The sequence below is a fragment of the Antennarius striatus genome, chromosome 11 (genome assembly GCF_040054535.1).
Source record: "Antennarius striatus isolate MH-2024 chromosome 11, ASM4005453v1, whole genome shotgun sequence".
NCBI classification, from domain to species: Eukaryota; Metazoa; Chordata; class Actinopteri; order Lophiiformes; family Antennariidae; genus Antennarius; species Antennarius striatus.
The window spans coordinates 10,357,015-10,380,877 of record NC_090786.1 but is presented as its reverse complement, the minus strand read 5'-3'; the positions used below and the strand labels follow the sequence as shown (position 1 = coordinate 10,380,877).

General features: G+C 37.9%; 1 protein-coding gene across 1 annotated transcript in view; it reads left to right on the top strand.

The window, feature by feature from the left end:
• Nucleotides 1–23,863, top strand: part of LOC137603774 (protocadherin-15-like) — a 206,006-nt gene that overhangs the window by 86,075 nt on the left and 96,068 nt on the right. The window contains exons 6-12 of the mRNA XM_068327526.1: nucleotides 10,002–10,162; nucleotides 11,836–11,991; nucleotides 12,794–12,913; nucleotides 13,009–13,119; nucleotides 17,446–17,616; nucleotides 20,871–20,979; nucleotides 21,106–21,218. Of these exons, the coding sequence (XP_068183627.1) occupies nucleotides 10,002–10,162; nucleotides 11,836–11,991; nucleotides 12,794–12,913; nucleotides 13,009–13,119; nucleotides 17,446–17,616; nucleotides 20,871–20,979; nucleotides 21,106–21,218 (941 nt within the window). The remainder of the gene's footprint in view (nucleotides 1–10,001; nucleotides 10,163–11,835; nucleotides 11,992–12,793; nucleotides 12,914–13,008; nucleotides 13,120–17,445; nucleotides 17,617–20,870; nucleotides 20,980–21,105; nucleotides 21,219–23,863) is intronic.

The window sequence follows — 23,863 nt, the reverse complement described above, 5'->3', positions numbered from 1 at the left end:
AATTTAAAATTATTGGGATCAAACATAGAAATCTCATGTTTACTATACCTAAAATCTGATATAGTGCATAATGTTAAGGGAGGGGCTGATTTTGAAAAGCTTGACTGAAAAGAATAGTTTAATAAAGCTTTATATAAGCGTTTTTATATGCTTGGCTAGCTTTAATTTTGCTGATCAAGACCTTGGATATTCTGGTCATAATTACATCTTAATAGGGGGGGGGGCGTCTGGACAACAATGTGGAGCCACCCAAGTGGCCAATTTAATTTTGTGGTGCTATGAGTATTTTATTCATTTTATTCAAAGGAGCATTCCACAATTTCCACACACACTGTTCAAACACATTTAGTGTGTGTGCATGTGTGTGTGCATGTATGTGTGTGAGTGTGTGTGTATGTATGTGTCTGTGTATGTGAGCAGGCGAATGTATGTTGCATGCATGTATGTGCGGTGTGAGTGTGTGTTCATCCGTGTTAAAGTAAGATACAGCTCTGAGGGGAAGTGTTGCATTTTCTTGTGGACGAGACAATCGTAATCATATCATCTACAGCCGCTTTTTCTCCTTTGCGGTTCACGGGGTGTTGCTGAAGCCTTTCCAAGCAGACTGCAGGTGGGGGTACGCTTTGGATGCATCACTGGTGCATCAGGGAGCCACATGAAAGACAAACAGACACACACTCACACCTACAGGCAATTTCAATGTGACACTTTACTTCTTATGCTCAGGGTATTATTGCCTGCTTAACTTGTGTATTTACACACTTGGACGCACACACACTCTTGTCTTGGTTCATATGTATGATCATATAGTTCTGATGAGAGGTCTAGGTCTCGGTCATCAGTATATAATTAGAGGGAAATGCAACTCCTGGGTTTACTGCACAATACCTGCTCTTTGTAAACTACATTATGACACAGGAGGTTTGGCCTTCAATATAGTTACACTTCAATGTGTTTTTGTTTTATATGAGTTGTGCAAGGACATTTTTATGCAACTTCATATGTGCTTCTCTTTCTGAAGGATTTTTTTCAGTTTTTTATTGAATTTAAACTTGCTTGGAGCATTCTCTACCTACTCCCTCAATCATCTGTAATTATACAGCTAGTCGAGTTGATGCTATTGATTGTCTTTAGCAGTTTATTTCAGTGCTTGATTTGCAAATGAAAACAACACTTAAACAATATCGTGGAGATAAAGCCAGCATAATTACTTCCTTTCCTGTTGTGAATTATACCCTAAAACAGCTTTTTCATATGTTACTCTGTTCTACGTAATTATTTGCATGAACGAAGGTTTTAAAGATAAGTATACAATTCTAAATCTCAGAAAGATTATCTTCCATACAAAACCACTTAAACTATCTTGATATCTCTTCACGGGAGTGAAGAAAATCGAATATTAACCAAATGAAGAGGAGAATTCACCAAAAAAAATTAAGTGGTTTTCATTTGATCACAAAAAATGTGATTGAAATAAATGCTTTGTAAACAAATGATGGTTGTGCTGTGGCCACATAACCTTCACATAGATAGATAACATATAAACATTTTCCCCAAAATATGCAGATTAACATTTTAGATTAGTCTATGATTTGATTTTTTATCTTTCTGAGGTGATCCCACTGTTCTTTCACTGCAGCGTCTTTCCCTTATGTATGTGAAGAGAATATAGAGCAGTATGATAGTTACTAGTTTCCACACTGTACTGTGGCACAGTTGAGTGGGAAAATCCCTGTTATGTATGAAACTATAACCAGCACTGCAATAAAATGAATTCCATGAAGACACAGATCAAAAGTAAATGAGATTTATATAGAAAATCGATCTTTTATTTTGAATTCACTTCACATTCAAGGCGGCACGGTGACGTAGTGGGTAGCGCTGTCAATGCACAGCAAGACGGTTCCGGGTTCGAGTCCCGCTCTGTGTGGAGTTTGCATGCTCTCTCCGGGTTCTCCGGCTACCTCCCACCTCAAAAAATATGCACTTCAGGTTAATTGACCGTTCCCAAATGACTGTAGGTGTGAGTGTGTGCGTGCATGGTTGTCTGTCTCTGTGTGGCTCCGCGGTGCACTGGCGTCATGCCCGGAGTTTGCTCTACCTCACGCCCTAAGCCAGCTGGGATAGGCCCCAGCTCCCTGTGACCCACTACCGCGGATAAAGCGGTGATTAGAAGTTGGATGGATGGATGGATGGATGGATAGACTTCTCATTCAAACAGTATTACTTCCTTTAAAGAGGCAGAGCTATATAACAGCATTGGAAGAGCCATCCTGGAGCTGTTCTACTGGAATAATGACGCCAGGATTGTGGATTGCTCCTCGGGAAGTATTCTGTCTATCATTAAAGTGATATGCTCCCAGCAAGGCCATATGATGTTCAAAAGTGCTAGAAAACCCGGTGATCCCAGGTAACATCACTGATGATGTACCTTAGCATCAGGAAGATGTGTCTTCATTATTATTTATTATTAATGAAACTGGTATTTTCTGACTTATAAATGTTAACACTGCAATGAGGTCATGGTTAACCCAATCATCTTTGACTCTTATATCCCATAATGCCCCTCCATATGCAATTATAATTATATTTACATTAGACCACAACATTAAGGCCTTGATGTTTTTCTCAATTTTATCACAGGAAATTATTAGTATTGTCCATAAACCTAGAAGCAAAATGGCTTCTCCGTGTCACGCCCCAACAAACAACCTAAATCCGTTCAGAGCATTTAGAATAATCCTGACAGAGAGACAGACCAAACTATAGAAGCAGTAATAATAAAACACAATGATGAGTTAGTATTTGTGGTTTTGTGCAAAGTGCTTTGACTTTCAATGGATTGCTATGAAATTTGGATCTTTGTGTTCCCCTGGAATGAATCTTTTTACACACATGTTCAGCACTCCTGTGAGTAAATGCCTCAATATTAAAATTTATCGGTGTCATGCTTGGAAATAAATATGTTAAGAGAATCCATGTTACAGAAATAGGAAAACAATTTTGTTTGCTGCTTGAATGTAGTTAAAGTGCTTACATTCTTCAAGAACCAGATTGATGACAGAAATCAGGTATATCCTGTGAATATTAAAGCTGTCTTTGGTCAGTACTAAGATTTTATAATTTACTCCACGTTTTTAACAAAGGTTGGGACAATCAAAATGTTGTAATGAAAATGTCTGACAATTGTTCAGTATTTTTTACAACAGTGGGTGGACAAGCTCTGTAAGGTGAGCAAACTTTAATTATCTGCTTTAAAACATGGATGGTGGCTAAATCAGAGATTCGTGAAACATGTTTGTTCATGTTGTGACCTAATTACAGTTAGCAAACCGTGATTCTCATTTTGGTCTCAGTTTATACCAGAAAGCTGACAATAAATGCTTTACTTGTCAGTGAATGTTGTTTTAATTTTAATAATGGCAGCAGTTGAATCCTGACAGAGGCTGTTCTGGATGGTTTTCATCACGTTTAGGCAGCGAATACATATAAAGCAATTAACTTTAAGGCATACATGTATGCTGGTATGCAAACCTCACTCATTTGTGATTCCAGTCATTTTATACAGCTTTGGAACTTTTGGAAAATATACCACAGATAACTATGTTGGTCCACATTGAACAGCTAGGCATGATCCCAAAAGCATCTTTCAGGAAACATATTTGTGGGGCACAGATATGGCAAGATATCAAGTAGAACAATTTCTCTTAGGTTTTGGTCTTGGGGAATACTATCTTCTTCAGAAATAATATATACACTTGAATATCCGATTACACCATTTTACAGAAGTAAATGATGGCTCCCCAATAAGCTGGTACCTTATCCTAGGTGCACCCCACCTTTCTCCCACAGGCAGCTGGGATACACTCCGGTAGACCTGTCAATGTAACCACAACATCATAGATAATATGCTTGGTGTTCCACAGTGGATCTTCTAGCAAACTTAATTTATGGAAAACAAATTATACCTGTCTAAGTATCTTGAGCACCTGATTTGTTTTTCAAAACATCTGAGCTCTTCTTTAGCTCTTCTTCTTTTTTGGATCATAGACCATGTCCATGACAACCCAGTGCACACATTGCCGCTGGTGTGATTATGATTTACAATGTCTTGTGGATGCTCGAACTGATACAAATTTTAATATACTGAGCAACAACTTTTCAAATTGTAGTCAGCTGTTTAAATAACCTTTTAGAACGGACTACCTGTTATTTTTCTGCAGAAGTTAAATCAATAATAGCTTTTCTATCCATCTTTTCAGAGATGCTGTTGATGGTTCAATGTACTTTAAAGCAAACATCCATTAAGTCTGTGTCCATCTTTTTTTAAATTTAAGCCACACAATCTTCTTCTTTTCCTTTCAGCTTTTCCCTTCAGGGGTCACAACAGCAAATCAGTTGCCTCCATCTAACTCAGTCTTCTGCATCCTCTTCTCTCACACCAACTACCTTCATTTCCTCTTTCACTACATCCATAAACATCCTCTTTGGTCTTTCTCTAGGCCTCCTGCCTGGCAGTTCAAAACTCAGCATCCTTCTACCAATATATTCACTATCTCTCCTCTGGACATGTCCAAACCATCTCAGTCTGGCCTCTGACTTTATCTCCAAAACCTCTAACATGTGCTGTCCCTCTGATGTACTCATTCCTGATCCTATCAATCCTGGTCACTTCCAAAGAGAACCTCAGCATCTTCATCTCTGCTACCTCCAGCTCTGTCTCCTGTCTTTTCCTCAGTAACACTGTCTCTAGACCAAACAACATTGCTCTTCTCAACACAGTTTTGTACACCTTTCCTTTCATTTTAGCTGAAACTCTTTTCCATACTATTTATTGCTCTGGTGTTTGTCATAAGTACTTAAAATCTTCCACCTTCTTGATCTCTTCTCCCTGAAACGTCACTCGTCCACTTTGGTGCCACACATGTACTCTGTCTTACTGTGGCTAACCTTCATTCCTCTCCTTTCCAGGACAAACCTCCACCTCTCTAGTTTCTCCTCCACCTGTTCCCTGCTCTCACTGCAGATCACAATGTCATCTGCAAACATTGTAGTCCATGGAGATTCCTGTCAGCCTGTCCATCACCATAGCGAACAAGAAGGGGCTCAGAGCTCATCCCTGATGCAGTCCCACCTCCACCTTGAACTCCTCTGTCACACCTACAGCACACCTCACCACTGTCTTATAGTCCACATACATGTCTTGCACTGCTCTAAGATACTTCTCTACCACTCCAGACTTCCTCATACAATACCACCGTTCCTCTCTGGGCACCTGCTCTCACTGCAGAGAGCAGGTGCCCTCTGCAGTGTCATAAGCTTTCTCCAGATCTACAAAAACACAATGCAGCTCCCTCTGGCCTTCTCTGTACTTCTCTATCAACATCCTCAACATCTGCCCTTAGTTTAGCTTCCACTACTCTTTCCCTTAACTTCATTGTATGGCTCAGCAGCTTTATTCTTCTGTAGTTGCCACAACTCTGCACATATCCCTTGTTCTTAAAAATGGGCACCAGCACACTTCTCCTCCATTCATCAGGCATATTCTCACCATCTAAGATCCTCTTTAAAAACCCAGTCAGGAGCTCTACTGCCACCTCTCCTAGACAATTCCAAACCTCTACAGGTATATCATCAGGACTGACTGCCTTTCCACTCTTCGTCCTCTTCAATTCCCCCCTCACTTCATCCAGACTAATCTTTCCTACTTCCTGGTCCACAACAGTCACCTCTTCTAGTCCTTGTTCTCTCTCATCTTCCACATTCAACTCTTCAAAGTACTCTTTCCATCTTCCCATCACACTACTGGCACCTGTCAATACGGACGAACGGACGAACACACAAACGCTGAAAATTACAATACATCACCGCTTTGAAGCAAGATGTAATAAAGTCAAATGGAATGTTGAAACCATCTGATTGTTGATTAAATAAAATACATTTGTATTACTTATATCCTCTATCTGGAAATTTATTCTCATTTATTAAATGTAACACTCAGAATAATTCATTTGAACTTGTCTTATTTCTTTTAATTGTTTGTTTTCTGCTGTCATTAAACAATTTTTGACATGTCATCTTCAGCAGGGAGTCGAAAATCATGATTTACAATCACAAAGAACTGGAGACCAATACAAATAGCAGTTAGCTTGCAACATTCCTATTTCCAAACTTCTAAACATGTTTATAAATTGGTCACCTCCCTGGTTCCTGCAGAGGTGTGAGGGGCTACTTACACCATACTACCTTTGTGCTATGCTGTGATTTTTTTGGTTGATTTTCTAATGAAACTTTTAGTTATGCAGAAAAACAAAATATGCTTTTGACTCTCAGTTTATGTGTTCACTCATTTGTTATTTTGAATTGAAATATTGTCTGTCATACCCGCTTGAAGAGTCTACTCTCGCCTGTAAGGAATACACAAAGTTCCTAACTCCTGAAAAAAAATGTCAGTGAGAAAACTCACATAGTGAAAGTTATTTTATGACATTTTAAAACCAACCAATATTACAATACCATGAAAGGCTTTGCCACATCATATATGTCATTCAGATGGGTGCACATTATTCTCTAAAAAATGCTCTCTCTCCCTCATCTGTCATTACAAATTTCAAAGTACTTTTTACTATTCTAATATGCTAAACTAAGGCTCTGAGTGTAAAAACGAGATACTTGCTATACATTAGCATTTAAATAGTCAGTGTAAGGCCCCGTCCACACGATGACAGATTTTTTTAAAAGCGGAACTTTTTAAAAACGCATCGAAAGCGATTTGCGTCCACACGACAGCGTTTTTAAAAAAATATCCGTCCACACGTAAACGCAGCAGTGCATTTTCAAAGACAGCTATAAGCATGCCAAACAATGTGGTGGCAGTATTGAGTCAAATTTTATCCAATAGGAATCCTCAGTGTTTTGTTGTCACAACACACGGGCCCATAAATATGACGTCACAGCGGCTTTCATCGCAGGCAAGACGTCAGCGTTTTTAAAAAGTCGCGGATACACCGTCCTCACAACAACGCAGACCCAGCGTTTTTTTAAAAATCCACCTCGGCCAACGTTTTTAAAAAGTTGCGTTTTCGTTCCGGATATCTGCGTTGTTGTGTGGACAGAAGGTGTAAACGCAACAGAAAAGTTGCATTTTCAAAAAATCCGTCATCGTGTGGACGGGGCCAAAGTATGCTGTGAGCATGCTGACATTAGCATTTGGCTCACACCTTTGCTACTTATGATGTGTAAAGTGTAACAGCTCCCCGTGACCCGCTACGGCATATGAAGCGGTAGAAAATGAATGAAAAACATGAATGTAACATGTTAGCGGGTTGACACTAATTGTGTTGAGCCTACGTTTTGGTGTCCCAATTAAATAATAAAAAAGCATCTGGGTTTTTTAAATTCAAATTTTTAGATATTTCATGTCAAAATATTGCAAAAGCAATTAGATGCTTTTAAATAGGGCTAAGGGCTAAGATGGCATTGAGTTTTTCTAATACGTATCTCTCCTCTCATTAAGTGGTGGTTTCAAATGAGCTGTATGTATGGTAATGTGTGCTGCACAATGAAACCTTTGACAGATACTGCATGGTTTGGTTCTGTAAGTGTTAATCAGAGCCAGAGTCATTGTCTAGATGCTGCAATCATAGAAGTCTGTGGGAAAATAATTTTAAACGTAGTCAAACATTCCATTCAGGGTGTGGAACAAACATTGCTTATATTTTGTGAGTTTATATCATGCTCATGGTCATTCAGTGTGTGTGTGTGTGTGCGTGTGTGTGTGTGTGTGTGTTTGTGAGAGTATGTGTGTGTGTGTGTGTGTGTGTGTGTGTGTGTGTGTGTGTGTGTGTGTGTGTGTGTGTGTGTGTGTGTGTGTGTGTGTGTGTGAGTGTGTGAGTGTGTAAGTTTGGTACTTTTTAAGGAATAATGCTTGTGTATATTTAAAGTAGTAATGGCATTTAAATTACCTCAAATGGCAATTATAGATTGAAATTTAATAAATAATGACAAAACAATTCAGTGTGCGAACAATCTCTCAATGTGTGTGTGTGTGTGTGTGTGTGTGTGTGTTTTAATATAAAAGCCAAATACCCTGAACAAAAATATAAATGCAACACTTTTGTTTTTTGTGAGATGAGCTCAAAGATTTAAAACATTTTCTACATACATAAAATAACCATTTATCTCAAACATCGAGCAATTCACCTTTGCAGAGATAACCCATTCCACCTCACTGGTATGGTATATCAAGATGCTGATTAGATAGCATGGTTATGACACAGGTGTGCCTTTGTAACAATAGACTGACCACGATTAAAAGCCACTCTGGAAAAGTGCCATTTTTGTTGTTGTTGAGGTCTGGGGACTCAGAACAACAGTAAGTATCTGGTGTGACCACCATTTGCCTCATGCAGTGCAACACATCACCTTTGCATAGAGTTGATGAGGTTGTCAGTTGTGTCTTGTGGAATGTTGGTCCACTCTTCTTCAATGGATGTGCAAAGTTCCTGGATATTGGTAGGAGCTGGGACACGCTGTCGTATATATGCCGACTCAGAACATCCCAAACACACCTACACACACACACGCATGCACGCACGCAACGCACACACACACACACACACACACACACACGCACACACACACACACACACACACACACATACACACACACACACACACACACACACACACACACACACACACATAGTTATTTTGGCCAGCTATAAGTACCATAAGAACATTTTTGGCAATGAACAGTATGGCTTTCCCTGTGACAGCTGTGCCCATAGAACATTAATGCTTTTAAGTTATAGTTTAGTATATAAGTCCTGTTAATGCTGCATGTGTCTGTTAGTGTAGTGTATGTCTTGTGGTATGTCCTGTGATGTCAGTGTTTCTTTTTCTCCTGGTGTTTTTCCAGTATTTATTCGTTATGTAATGCGTGACAAGTGGATATGTACAATTTCCTCCGGGATTATTAAAGTGTCTGTCTGTCTGTCTCTGTCTGTCTGTCTGTCTGTCTGTCTGTCTGTCTGTCTGTCTGTCTGTCTGTCTGTCTGTCTGTCTGTCTTATTTGTAAATGGTCGTGTTTTAGATTTAGATTAATGAAGCGGCAACAGGGACATTTTTTTACTTATAAATTGAATTCCTAGAAGATCCATTTTTCAGATGGGGTTTCGCAGAAGTGAGACAGATAATTACAGGTCCTTGTGGTTACAACACACAGACACATCAAGCCCTGAGAGCTGCGAACAGAAAGCACAGCCATTAATATCAGCATAAACATGCAACAGTAGATATTATAATTATCAGCCAAAAGTGTCCATCACAACATCAGTACTCCTTCTTAGGTAAGAGTTTAAGTGACTCTGCAAAATGGAAAAATCTGCTTCATGAAGGAATAAAGTTAAGATGATATATGCAGCAATTAAAAATACCATTAAAATATGACCACCCTCTATAACAGATGGTCTATTGGCCAGACATATCAATTGCTTTTAGTGTCTACAGCATCTCAACGTCCATGTATGATCATATTGATAATTGAAGCTGAAGTCACATTTAGATGAAAATATTATCTTTCTAAAATGTTGTTCAGTCAGAAATATCTCTGATTTATTTTTACACATTGGTAGTAACATGCAAAAAATATAGGTAGCCCTCAACCTCCGGACACAATAACAGGACATAAAAACAATACATGTTTAAAACTTTCCTATTTAGAGACTTTTCTTGTAATTTTCTTGTAAAGAAAATTTTCTTGTAAAATTTTCTTGTAATTTTCTTGTAAATTTTCTTGTAAAGACTTTTCTTGAATTGCTTTTTGAACTGGGGATCTCAAATATATCAGACCTATTCTCCTTTGAGATTTCTATTTTATTATTTACTGAATCTATATTTTCATTTCATGTTAGTGTGGGAGTAAATTGGAAAAATAAATTATGTGAATGTAATTTTGCAAAATTTACATGTATTAAATGAAGATTTATCTTGCCTCACAGGTACAGTTTTGGTGGAGAATATGCAGATAAATGGCCGTGCCCAGGATCCAGGTAGAACTATATCATTGACGTTGCTGGACAACTATGATCACTGGGTGATACTGGAACCAGCACGACAGAGACTCTATCTCAACAGCACTGGACGCATCCTGGACAGAGATGTAAGTGCAAGAAGGATGTTGATCTACATTGACAAATTGCAAGTTGGACAAGTTGTCAGTTCCTCATATGTGACCACATGAAGGACAAACAACCAATTATACCCATATTCTGGTCAAACTCAGCATTTTACCAATATTGCATGTTTGCGGTGGTTGAAGGAAGTCAGGAAACCCAGAGAGAACCCACACGCTGTGACAACATGCAGTCAGAGATCCTCAGCTGGATTTGAGCCCAGCACCTTTTTCCTGCGAGGCAACAATGCTCGACACTGCTCTATCGTTCTGTCCCGCTTTAATCAGTTAATATTTTCTATGGCAGCTGTATAATTTAAATTGAATAATTGCTCAAAATATAAAGTTTCAGGCATATGTCCATTCAAATTATGAAGAAGTAAAGCATCTTTTTAACTGACTTTAATTGTTCATTGAAGGAGTCTCATTTTAGTTGTAATTCTACATGTATTTATACATATTTTCTGGTGACATTACCTGGATCATCAAAACATAGTCATTCATATCCCTGTATAGTACATTTGATTGCCCATATTCCTGATTGAGCATGTTAATTCTTCAATGACAGTCATTTTTAACCCGGCTGTGTTAACCTAGTATTTGAAAATCAAAAAATATTGCCTGGTTTTTCCTACATTTCCATGTGAGCACTGATAATGGATAATAGTTGTAACAGTAAAATTAACAATCTGATTTGATTCCCTCAGCTCCTATTCTTCGTTCCCTGTAACATAATAATTTTTTCTTTTAATGATTATTAAAAAAGCTGCATTTAAATACTAGAATTGTTCAATTCTGGGTAAGATTTTCCAAACTAGGATATGATGTTTAAATAGGTGTTAAACTTCCAAAAAAAAAATAAATCCTGCTGTTTCTGTTGATTTAGTCTGTTTTTGTACAGAAAAAGACTAGAGAGTAGATCGGTTATTTTAGGGAGATTGCCCACATTAGTATATTTAAAATATGACAAGTTGCATTGGTGGAAAAAGTGTCATGACAATACACAATTAAGCTTGAGCCTTCCTATAATAGCCTTATAGTATCAGTGAAATTGATACCAGTTCCTCACTCATCTTAATTTTGATAACAAATTTGAATATATTAGGACTTTCAGTGCTGTTGAGCTACAAACATAAGATTCTTAAAGTAATACCGTAAAATATTTATTTTGGAGTAACCTCCAGTGTTGGAAAGTGAATTTATTATAACATTCTTTATGTAACATATTCAGTTCACTTCTTCAGGATATACCTGAAGTGAATATACATGAGTATAAATGGCACCATATATGATTTAGGATATGGGGTATAGGGGTTAGTCCTGCCTTTTAACCATCATGGCTAAAGGGAAAGAATGTGCTTAGATTATGAACTACAGATAAAGATGATCTTTATTTTTGGAAACTAGGTTATGTTTCAGAAACAGCAGTGGCAATGACCCAAGCTGTTGCTTTTCAGTGTACAGTAGTTAACAAAAGAAATTAATGATCTTTTTTTTTTTTTTAATTTTCTTTATCCAAACTAGATTATCTCTTCTCTTGTGTTTGTTTTATTTGATGCCGCATACTGTAGTAGCTATTTATGTTGCAAATGGAGAATTATTTAATAGAAAGCAACCTTCATGTAAATCTTTCAGTGACATCTCTATTTTCTCTCACTCAGCCTCCCAACTACATCACAACCATTGTGGTGCAGGTCCAGTGTACAAATGAGCTGGTTGGCACTGTCATTTTGCATGAAGTAAGAATTGTTGTTCGGGACAGGAATGACAACACTCCTCGCTTTCAGCAGCCACGCTACTATGTTGCAGTAAATGAGGTAAAGAAGAAACTGCAAGATTTTCAAATCACAGAACTGTGTGCATAATTGTAATGTGGTTGCAGCTTTCAAATTGGTTCATCATGTTTTGTTTTTCGAAGAAAAACCTAGTTGTGTAGGAGGAGGACAAAGAAGAATGCAGTAGTTTCAAGAAAGTCCCATACAGAGTTTGCTTGTATTGGAATTGAGCAGTAGAAATTGACTCTAACTGGCTACTAAGTTAATCAAATCATTGCCTTGTTATTTCTGAGGAATTTAACCTCGAATTAAATTTTGCCATGGCTGTCCCTGTGGACCTGAACCCATTTAACTTCTGAACAGTTCAACATTTTAGGATCATATGTATTGAGATTTCAACTAAATTTCCAATTGAATTCAGTTCATTCTTTCAGTTCCGTTGTTCACACCTCTTGTACATTATGTGTTGAGACGCATGTCACTGTTTGTTATTGTAGCCATAAGCAGCTCCCCCTACAACGTAGTGACTCACTCTTCATTGCTGTCAATGTCTCTCTTGAACGCACTCATGCTCTCTACCTGGTCCTTTGGAATTTGCTCAGGTCTCTGAGAAAAACTGCAGTGGTTCTATGCTTATTTTTTGTTCTTCTGTCAGCAATGTGTGCAGTCAGCAGCATTCTGACTGCTGACTGCAACACTTCCCCTTTCAATGTTTTTTTCTTGTTGTATACTAATGGGCCGGAGTGGCAGCATTAATGGCTGTATGCATGAGCTCTCACCCGTAAGGAGATGTACTTGCTGGGGGGCTGTTTGACTCTTTCCTCACTATGTTATTTTGCTTTAGCTCACACCAGTTGGAACAACCATTTTCACTGGATTCTCAGGAAATAATGGCGCTACTGATATTGATGACGGGCCCAATGGACATATAGAATATAGCATTCTTTATAACCCAAATGATCCGGTATGTAGAGAAGTCACACCATAATAAGAACCCTCTCTACCATTTTTTAACAACTGTCTTATTACTTACATTCATATCAATTCTCCTGTTTTCAGGAATCTAACGGAACAGTGGGTGTTGCTAACACCCTTTCAGGACACATTACCCTTGCAGAAAGACTAAACTATGAGGAGAGAACCCGCTACCTGGTTGTGATCCAAGCCAGTGTAAGTCATTTCATGTGCAAAAGTACCTAAACCCTTGATTCTGTGTTAACAACAAAGTAGTCAAACACTTCTTCATTTTATTTGATGTTGTCTACCTCACCATTGACCTTGAACATGTATTTCCGCAGTACCAATAGCTCAAGATATGTTTTGTGCAAAGTTTTAGCAGCTGTATTCAAAAATTCCTTTTGGAGATTGGGATTTGTTTCTAAAGTCTTTGTATTTCAACATGTTATCTCTGTTCTGGAATATATTTTTAAGGCACAGTCTGGTGTATACATATTTTTCAAACCAACAATAAACCATTTCATTTTCAGTCCAACCATTCATAACAGGTGTTGATAAGTCATTTTGGTTAGTCAGGATTTCTATGTAAAGAAGCACATATTAACATAAGGTACAATCACCCCCATAGCACCAAGCAGTAACCAGCAATGGTTTGGTACCATAATTTGTACCAACTGAATTGCACAAGTACTGAGAAATGATTCACATTAATCATTTAGTACATCCAAGAGTCATTGCCACTTATTTAGGTGTGATTACGCATTCCATAACTCAATGCAAACAACACTCACTAAAAAATAAAGGTAAGAATAATGCACAGCTGTCCAAACATGCACTATATATTAAAAATCACTATACCCCGAAAGCAGCCCCAGCTAATGTAAGCATGTCTGCAACCAGCACTGAACTCATTAATGGAGAACTATCCATCAATAACCTAACAACTTCGTCAACATTATTATTTACGACACATCAATTACAATTAATTAGCTTACTAGATAAGGTGCTGTTGGACATCACTGATCTTTTTTCACTGCCTGGATGATGCTCTACTAAAATATGATACAACATGTTCATTTTTACACTCAAAACTTTATGGGAATTGAATCATGTTGAAAATATGAATATTAATTCAGTGGTATTGGTGAAACTACTCAGCAGTAAAAGTAAAAAAAAATATATATATATATATACAGTAATATCAAACCCATGGATGTATTCCAAGCTATTTAGTATTTTAATTTGTAAGAATGTGAGGAGAGTTTCAGGTGATAGAAATATCTACAAGCTTAAAGGAGTAGAATAAAGCAGAACAAACTTACAGACTCCGAACACATGCGCACATATAATATATTTATTTATTTATTCAGTTCATTTTTCTTCTTTCCAGACATGTTATTACAACATATTTCAGTTTCATCAGTGTTGAAACATCATCAACAACATCCTAAAAGAAAAAAAAAGGGTTAGAAGCCATTGGCTTGTAAGATTCCCGTCCCCTAAATTATCAACAAAACATCTCTCTCATTAGAATATGTAATCAACAAACTCAGACATGAAAATTTTCCAACCAGCTCATACATTGAATTTTGACGTTCATTCCCTTATTCACTGCCAGACATTAGCCTTTTACCCTAGAGTATAACCATATTTACATTCTTCCTAGGAACACAAGGTTTGTTAACGTCATGGATAGTCAAAACTAGACGTTGACCTTGTCAGTGTTCTCCACAAGAATATAATGATCACCTTCACCTTTTTCAGCAGACAGTGTTTATACAATAATTAACCAGTTTGTTGCAGATACTTTAACAGTTTCACATGGTATTATATTGTCAAAAGATATCAACATGCTCTTTAAAGTCTCAAAGTTAATGTTATCCCATGTTATCACAAATACATGTTGTTGTTGGGTTTTGTTTTGTTTTTTGTTGGGTTTTTTGTTCATTAGTCCATGTTTCTGACATCAATGATGTTGATTTTTTCGACTGTTCCATGAAATACTTGAGTTGTCCAAAATTGCAGAGCTCCCGATGTTGAAGTGACTCTGTTGTACTGATCTTTGGTGTAGTAACAATTCTTGTCCGTCTTTATTGCTCATATTTCATCAACTCCTCCGCACTCCTGATCACCATTGTTTTCATCTGGTCCGGAGAAAGCCCTTTTGTTTTGATGAACATCCTGCAGTTGTTCATCCAGGTGTTGTCGATCAGCCCATTCTTCTCCAGTTGTCTGAGATTTTTTAGCGATATCAGCATTCTTTTTAGTGAGATTCTCATTAATGTAGACATTTTTTCCTTTCAGTTTGAAGCCTTGTTTCAGAAGAGCTATCTTGTGTTTATGATTGTTGAATTTTATCAGCACTGCAGGTGGTCTCCTACCTCCAGATGGTAATGGGTAACATGTCTCGATCTGGTCCAGATCTATAGTTATCTCCAGATCCCTCAGTTGAGAACTCACTTGTTGCTCCAGAGATTCGATGTCAGCGCTAGCCATAGCATTTCTGTAATTCCTCGGCTTGATTTTGATTCCAGTGATGATCACATAATTTATACGAATGCTTTGTTCCAAATCATCCATTCTTTGTTGTCCCTGTTCCAAGACAACAATTTTTCGGTCTTATCCATGTCTTTCTGCATTTTCTTCATTTTCTCCTTCATTTCTTCCAAGGCTAGCACCGGTTTTAGCTTTTCTTCCAACTTTTTATCAAAGTCACTCCCTAATTTATCAAAGTTGCTCTTTAACTCAGTCTTTAATTCTTTCATAGAGACCATCTGGTCTCTAGTATCCTCCGATTTTCCTTTTGGTTTCGTCATTTTGCAGAGAATAAGTGAGAGTCAGTCTGGGTATGAGTTAGAGAGATAGCAACAACAGGAGAAAGAAGAAAGACGTCTGCTCCCGTTGAGAGCCGGAAGTATAGACATGTCACGTCAGATCACTATCAGGGGAAAATTTAATTAAATATATGCTACAAGTTATGTAGCTGAGAAATACAAAATGCTTAATGCTCTGTGATAAGATGGTTTCTGTTACTCACTGCTGAATACAGAGCACAATAAAAAACCAAAAATGTTTTAACATACTGTGGAGTGGCATTATGTTGAAAGAACTGCTTCATGGGTCATGATTGAAGGTTCCATATTACAGGAAATGGCACTTTCAGGTCTTAATTAAATGATAATTTTCTGACCACATTTTACCTGTCACTAATCTTACATCCCCACTTTTCAATAAAAGTAGGCAACCATGACAGGTGCTGTGATTATAATCACTTCTCAGTCACTGATTATATAATCACTCACTGTTGGAAGCGGTGGTCAAACATTACACTCTACTGTTGGACAGATAATCATTTAGGAGTCAACCCAGCCTCCCATCCTACATATTCTCTTCATTTCCTGCATGAGGGAGCAAAAGACTCAACCCTTTAGTGGTCCTCTTGGGTGATTTCATTTTCTCCTGCAAGAGGATGTCAGAGGAGGAAAGGGTGAAAAAAAAGCACGATATTTACTGGAACTCTGCACTTCTGGTGTCTAGTTCATTTACACTGACAATGTGAATCTTTGAAGTGCTGGGGTGCTCACATTTGAGGGTACTTTTCTGGGAAGCATAGTACCTAAAGGAGAAATCTGTAAGGATAATGGCCATAAAGATATATGTAATTGCCGGGAATAATTTTCTGATGAAAGACACTGTAGGATCATTGGACAGAAGATGAGTTGTGCTGTTACCAACCACTAAACTATTTCATTTAGTGGTTGGCAAATGAAATAATTTAGTGTGATGTGAAGTGGTCTGATATTGGATTTATTGTTTGCATTATAATACTGCATCTTCTTTATATGATGTATATATATATATATATATATATATATATATATATATATATATATATATATATATATATATATATATATATATATATATATATATATATATATATACATCATACATATTTTAGACCAATTTCAAAATAAAACATATTGGTGGGTGTCCTCCATTGTTTTTTTCTCCATAAAAGTTTTGCAGGATCTCGCAAAGGTTTTGCAAGATTTCGCAAAGACGGACCTTTACTCAAACACATTAAAAAACCCCAAAACAAAATAGACATACTGAAAGTATGATGTATTTAGGAACACAGTTACTAAAAAATAATAAAAATGGAATTTAAAGACTATAGCATACCTCTGGGCTCTGTACATACCACACACATTAGGATGAATTTTAAAATAATAAGTCATGTAATGGTGACAAAGGTCAGTAAAAGCAGTCAAAATATCTCCAGCTGAACTATTGATGTAGGACAGTAAATACATGAGGTTGTTTTAAATACCACAGAAATGCATACATAATGTTTGACTTGAAGCATAAAGTTATCTTATTCATTATACTGTCTCTAGCCTAACAAAGAAAATGAAAATAGAATCAATTTATGACTGTGAGCTTCTACCAGAGTGTGTGTAGCCATGGGTCTCAGTGCAGCAAATCATCCTAGAAATTGGAAAGTTGATATTGAAACTTTTTTTTGTAATATTCCAGGATCGTGCCCCATACCCTCCCAACAGACGAACAGCAACCACAACTTTGACTGTGGATGTTCTTGATGGAGACGACCTGGGACCCATGTTTCTTCCGTGTATCTTAGTGAACAACACCAGAGACTGCAATCCCCTCACCTACCGTGTAGCCATCCCTGAATTCACTGAACCGGTAAGAATCAGGTGGACAGACTAGTGTGAACACGCCACTGCAGAATCCATCTGTGCTTATTTGTTTTTTCAAGCACTCAGGCCTGCAACCTTGTCCTTTGTGTTCATGTGCATTGTGCCACAACCATTTGTGTTATAATTGGCATGCAGCTGTTATTTGCTGTTGAATGTTGTTACTGTCCAACACCTTCTAAATAGTCTGATTATCGTCTTGGGTTTTTGATTTTGCCTCCATGCTTGGAGGAAGACTGGGTAATGCTGTTTTGTCTGTATCATAATCCCAGGGGAATTTTCTGGTCTGTTAGACCAATAATTAGCTTTGAAGGCTGATTTGACCTTGGATGACAGCTAACCACCCCTGGAGTTCATAAAAGCAAGAAAAACACCATAGTTATGCTGACACGGAGTCTGAGGTGCTTAGAAACAAGTGAAACACACACACACACACACACACACACACACACACACACACACACACATACACACACACACACACACAGGCATACACACACACTCATTCACTCACTCACAGGCACAAAAGGTTTACTCCCTATACAGTATATTTATATACAGTATAGACATGAAAATGAATTGAGCATGTGAAATGTGCTCCAAATTTTCATTTGATTGGACGAGTTAAGAAAATATATCACTTATAGATCTATTTTTAGTTCTTTTCCATAGCTTTCAGAATGTCACAACTTCTTAATCCTGTTGATTGTTAAAGTTGACCTTGACAATACACACTTAAAAAACCCCGAATAATAACCACAGCCACATAATAGTTCTCATCAGTAATCTAGTCTAGATTTTGACTAAATTTAATTACATGGGAGTAGTCCGGTTTGGACGTCATTGATTTATGGAACTGGGTTAAATTGGCACTGCCATTGTGTCATGTTCTGAGCAGGAATATTATGTGTGAAGTTTGCATGTTTTCTCTGGCATCACATGGGCGATTCTTGAGTCTCTAATTTGTCCAGAAGAACAATCTTATGTTGTTTTTTGACCTGTCATTTGAATTATATCATACATTTATGAGACATACTTGTTTATCTGAAAATAATATGCATCCATCCATCCATCCATCCATCCATCCATTTTCTTCTGCTTTATCCACCGCAGCGGGTCACAGGGAGCTGGAGCATATCCCAGTTGGCATAGGGCGTGAGACAGGGGACACTCCGGGCACAACGCCAGTGTGCCACGGAGATACACACAAAGACAGACAAACACGCACACACACACTCGCTCCTACAGGCAATTTGGGACCGGCCAATTAACCTGAAGCACATGCTTTTGGAGGTGGGGGGAATCCGGAGAACCCGGAGAGGAACCCGCGCAGACACGGGGAGAACATGCAAACTCCGCCCATAGCGGAAGTCGAACCCAGAAACGCCATGTTGTGCGGTGACAGCACTACCCACTGCGCCACCATGCCGCCCAAAATAATAGAATTATTATAATAATTATAATTATACTGAGAAGTGAAATTTCAATGAATAATTGGTATTTGTGTGTTTCTGTTGTTATTTGTTGGCAGACATTATAACTTTTAGTTGTATGCAACTTTTTTCCCATCTCAAGCATGATAAAATTATTGGATATAGTGAGAATACTGCTTTGAAGCAGTTTGGGGAAGTGACGGAATCCAGTGTAAATGAAGTATCTCATATTGCCTTGACGTGGCTGAATCGAATGAACTGAGAGAGGTTCGACTCTAGATTCTGCAAGTCAAAATGACACAGTGGGAGCTATATACTGAGGACATCAAAGGTACATCCATTGTACTGCTTGTACATCCATCTGTCACTATGGTAAACTCACAGCAGTCAGTGATTCACAACTCTTTCCATTTAGAAGTTTCCCTTCATAATATAATGTATAATTTATGATAAGAGATTTGCAGACTGCTAAGTATGCAGGGCCTGAAAACACTGGCTACTTTTTTTTTATTCTGAGAAAATGTTGGCCTTTCTCCTCATCTTTCTGCTTGTTTTACTCTGAACACTTTATGGTTTCTTCCCCAGTGTTAAATACAACTCCCAACAGAAAAGCACCATAGATATTCACTGTAGAATTTTGTTTTCTAAAAATACACTTTACATAAAGAATTTACTGGAAAAGGTCTACATTTGTACTGCTTGTTTTTTTTATGGTCTCTGATTTTATTCTATTCTACGTCGCAAATAATTATGCAAACGTATCACTCCGTAGGGACATTTGTCTTCTCATAATTGATGAGTGTATTGTAATTAATTACAATGGCTAGACAGGCATTATTAACTTGATCTGTATTTATTCTTTCCCCTGGGGCAATATAATGTGGGCTCTTGAGTCCCCTGGATAATGACTGTTGGAGGAGGGTATTATGGCTAATCATCATTGTGCAGCGCTAGGGGGATTTGATTTAGTACACCTCCAGACACTGTAAAAGGGAGAGGGCTGGTAAGGGAGGGGTGTAAGGATTACTCTAGAGCTAAGGGATATAAATATACCCCTCAGGGAGGGATTTTTCCTGCTGGAGAGCTGTTAGCCATGTGCCTATCCTTGCTAAGGAAGGTTAGCACACTCCTCTTAGTATACTTACACATTCTGTATAAGCCATATGGAGGCTTTTCTCATGAGGATGCATTCATAATCTGATGTGCTAAACATATTGCCACTTAGCCATATGTTGGTGCAAAAGTGGTAGGCATCATCATCATTAATTAGTCAGCTCTGAAAGTACTTGAGGAGGCAACATGGCATACAACTTTAAAAACAGATAACGCTTGATAGGAAACTCTGTTGGGCATATTTTCATGTATTGTCCTGAGAATTAGACCTGGTGTTTAGTTTTCTTTTGTTTTTTTGTTTTTTCTTATTTTATGAAGATAAAGTAAATGACCAGTGTCTATTGTTTACACCTGCTAGGACATTGAACAAATATTAGAATTGCTTGTGAAAAAAATGTCAAGCCCAATGGGTGCAGTTTAGATGACCAGAGGTGTGAGTGTAGTCAGTCATTCATTGAATCAGAGAAAAATATCAGTAGGTGGAGCGCGGTTGTTCTTCACCAATCAGAAGAGCTCTACTCACTCTCTTTAAAAGCAGAAATCAGTCTAATATCCCAAGAAAAGGGTCCAGAATCCAAAATATGAACATATAGCATTCCATCAAATATCCTATTTGACGGAATATTGTATTTCAGAAGAAAGTTTGATTGCTGCAAAAACTGCAAAAAAATTGATATTGCATGTGATCACCTTGCAGAGTAAGCTGAATCCACTGAATGTGACCCCTCCGATCCGGGCTGTGGACATGGACAGAAACATACAACCTCCATCAGACAGACCTGGCATTCTTTATTACATCTTGGTTGGTAGGTTCTCCATATATGTATTGATTTTGCTAATTTCACATTCGATGGTTTGATCAATATGCCATAAGCTGTATGAATATTTTGTCCCGAAACACTTAAATCTATGAACACTGTTCTTTTTTGCAGGTCATCCAGTCACATATCGAGAGCATTTTTCCCTGAACAGAACTACTGCAGAGCTACGGGTTTTACAGCCAATCAGCAGAGATTTGTATCAGAGGTTTACACTCATTATTAAGGTAAAAATTTCACTCATTTGCATTATCAGAACCAGTGCTAATTTCATGAAAAGATGTAACTTACTGATTAATCGTGGTTATACTCTACATTCAATCACAAGGGTAACAGAATATTTTCTACAGATAAATGTTGTTCTGTGCTGAGGGTTGATATTAGGTACATTGTCTTATTTGGAATGGCATTTATTCAACAATGTGGGCCACTTATGAACAATATGTCATTGATTTTTATTTTGAATCATACCACAAATGTAAAATTGTGGTAAAACAAGGACAGATACTCAGTCCTTGTAAAGAGGGAGAGCCAGAGCTGTGACATTACTGACTGTGGTTTCATCCTGTTCCCACAATAACTCAGATGTGAACTGGTCAACTAAACTCAGCTGCAGCTGACAGATAGATTTGATGTTATCCTTGCTTTTAGCCTTCAGGTAATGAGCACTGAAATATCTCTGGCTATCGTCCTCTCTGACACATTCTTTTTTTAAAAATCTTGCTTCAACAAGAAGTTTATATGTACAGTTATACCCAAATTATTCATACCCCTGGCAAATTTTGATTCAAGGTAACTATTAATCAATCAGAAAGGTGTATATATATATATATATATATATAGTGCACCCTCGTTCCTCACGGTTAATGCTTTCCAGGAACCACACATGATAACGAATTCCGCAATAGAACAACAATTTGAACCGGGAGTCGCCAACCTTTTTTGCACCAAAGACCGGTTTCATCTAAGACAATATTTTCACAGACCGGCCTTCGTCTGCTCGATAATCGTTAATGACGCCAGGACAGCTGTAGTGTAATGATAAATCATCCGCATTGGTTTTATGTAAAATGCAGACATCAACAGACAATAAACTACCTTTTTTCATTAAATGATAATCAACATCTCTGTTAACGGAACAATTGTAAGAAATAATTATATGAAAAACTCGATTAAAGTGATGGCACTTTTGAAATATAGTGACTTACAAACCTTGCATTCAATGTAGGAGAAATACTGATAATTTCCAATAAAATGGTAAAAAACTTAATCAAATAATTGTAATTACAGTAATGAGAATTAGTGGTTGAGGCCCGCTGATCTAGGGGAAACGGGAGACAATGACACCTGTTCCGGATGTCAGGTATACTCCGCAGTTGTTGTTGTGACTACAGAAAATCCCTCTTCACAAGTATCTTTGTGATACTGTGATATGAGTTGGAAATGGAAGCAGGGTTTGCGATACTTTTTCAGCGATCTCAGGATAATCTGCCTTGACTTTAATCCAGAACTCTGGCGCAGTTGTGGGCGCTTAATTAAGGAGTAACAGCTGTTAACCTGTCACGTGACCGAGACCTGTCGAGCGGGACAGATGCACGCGTCTGTGCCTCATTCCTCAAAGACGTCACTTTTCTAAATAAAACATCTTTAGACTGGCGATCAATAAAAATAAACGAAAGTCAAACTTTCTGTGCCACCCGGTACACAATGTCCTGGGTCGCGACCCGGTGGTTGGGGATTACTAACATAGACGGATGTAACAGAGAAACGGGTAATTTTAAAAGTAAAACATCTTTCAGACTCCGAAATAAATAAAACAGAAATAATTCAAATTATTTTTTCTTTATTAGCGGCCTGGTACCAAATGACCCACAGACCGGTACCGGTCTGCGGCCCGGGGTTTGGGGACCACTGCTTTTACATTTATGACCATCCCCATAATGACATTAAACCACCTTCTATCGATATTACCTTTTCCCACACTCTTATTGACTGTTTGAAGCACTTTTTTTGTCTCAAGTAGGTCAGAGACTCATGGAATATGGTGCACTTCCGGATGCCGTCAGCCAATAGAATGCACGTACGGTATCACAGTGACTGCCTACCAAAAATCTGCGATGAGGTGAAGTCGCAAGCCTTGATGCGCAAATACGCGAGGGCGCTCCGTGTGTGTATGTGTGTGTATATATACAGTATATATACAGTACATATATACATGCACACACACTACGTACAAACACAAACACACACAAATACACACACATGTACAGTATGTATATGTACATGAATATATAGATATACGGTAATCCCTCTTTATTCACAGTTAATGCTTTCTAGGACCACCCTCAAAGAACAAAATCCATATGCATTTTCCCACACTCATAGACTGTGTAAAGCACTTTTAAGTGTTTCTTTAATACACGGAAGTTTGCTGCGTTCCGTGAGTCTCAGAACGTGGTGCATTTCCGGATGCTGTCAGCCAATAGAAGGCGTGTACAGTATCACGTGACAATCTACTAAAAATTTATGATGTAGTGAAGCCGTGCATCTTGAAGCACGAATAAGCAGGGGATTACTTTATAAATATACGTGTGCGGGTGTGCGTAATGTCCAAGAACACAACTCAAAAACATATTTTATTGTCTGGAAAAGTTATTGTGCTGTTCATTTCCTGAAACTAAATTTGTATGTTTTTGATGAAAATCGTCAGTAGTAGACATAGATATAAAGTATAGATTCTCTTCACTGCATTATATGATTTCAGTGAAACATGTGAATTCTGTAGTCATATTTTTATGTGCTTGTGCTGCATCATGTTTAATTTACTTTGTGATAACCTAAGCGTGCACCTTACCTACCATACTTTCGGAAC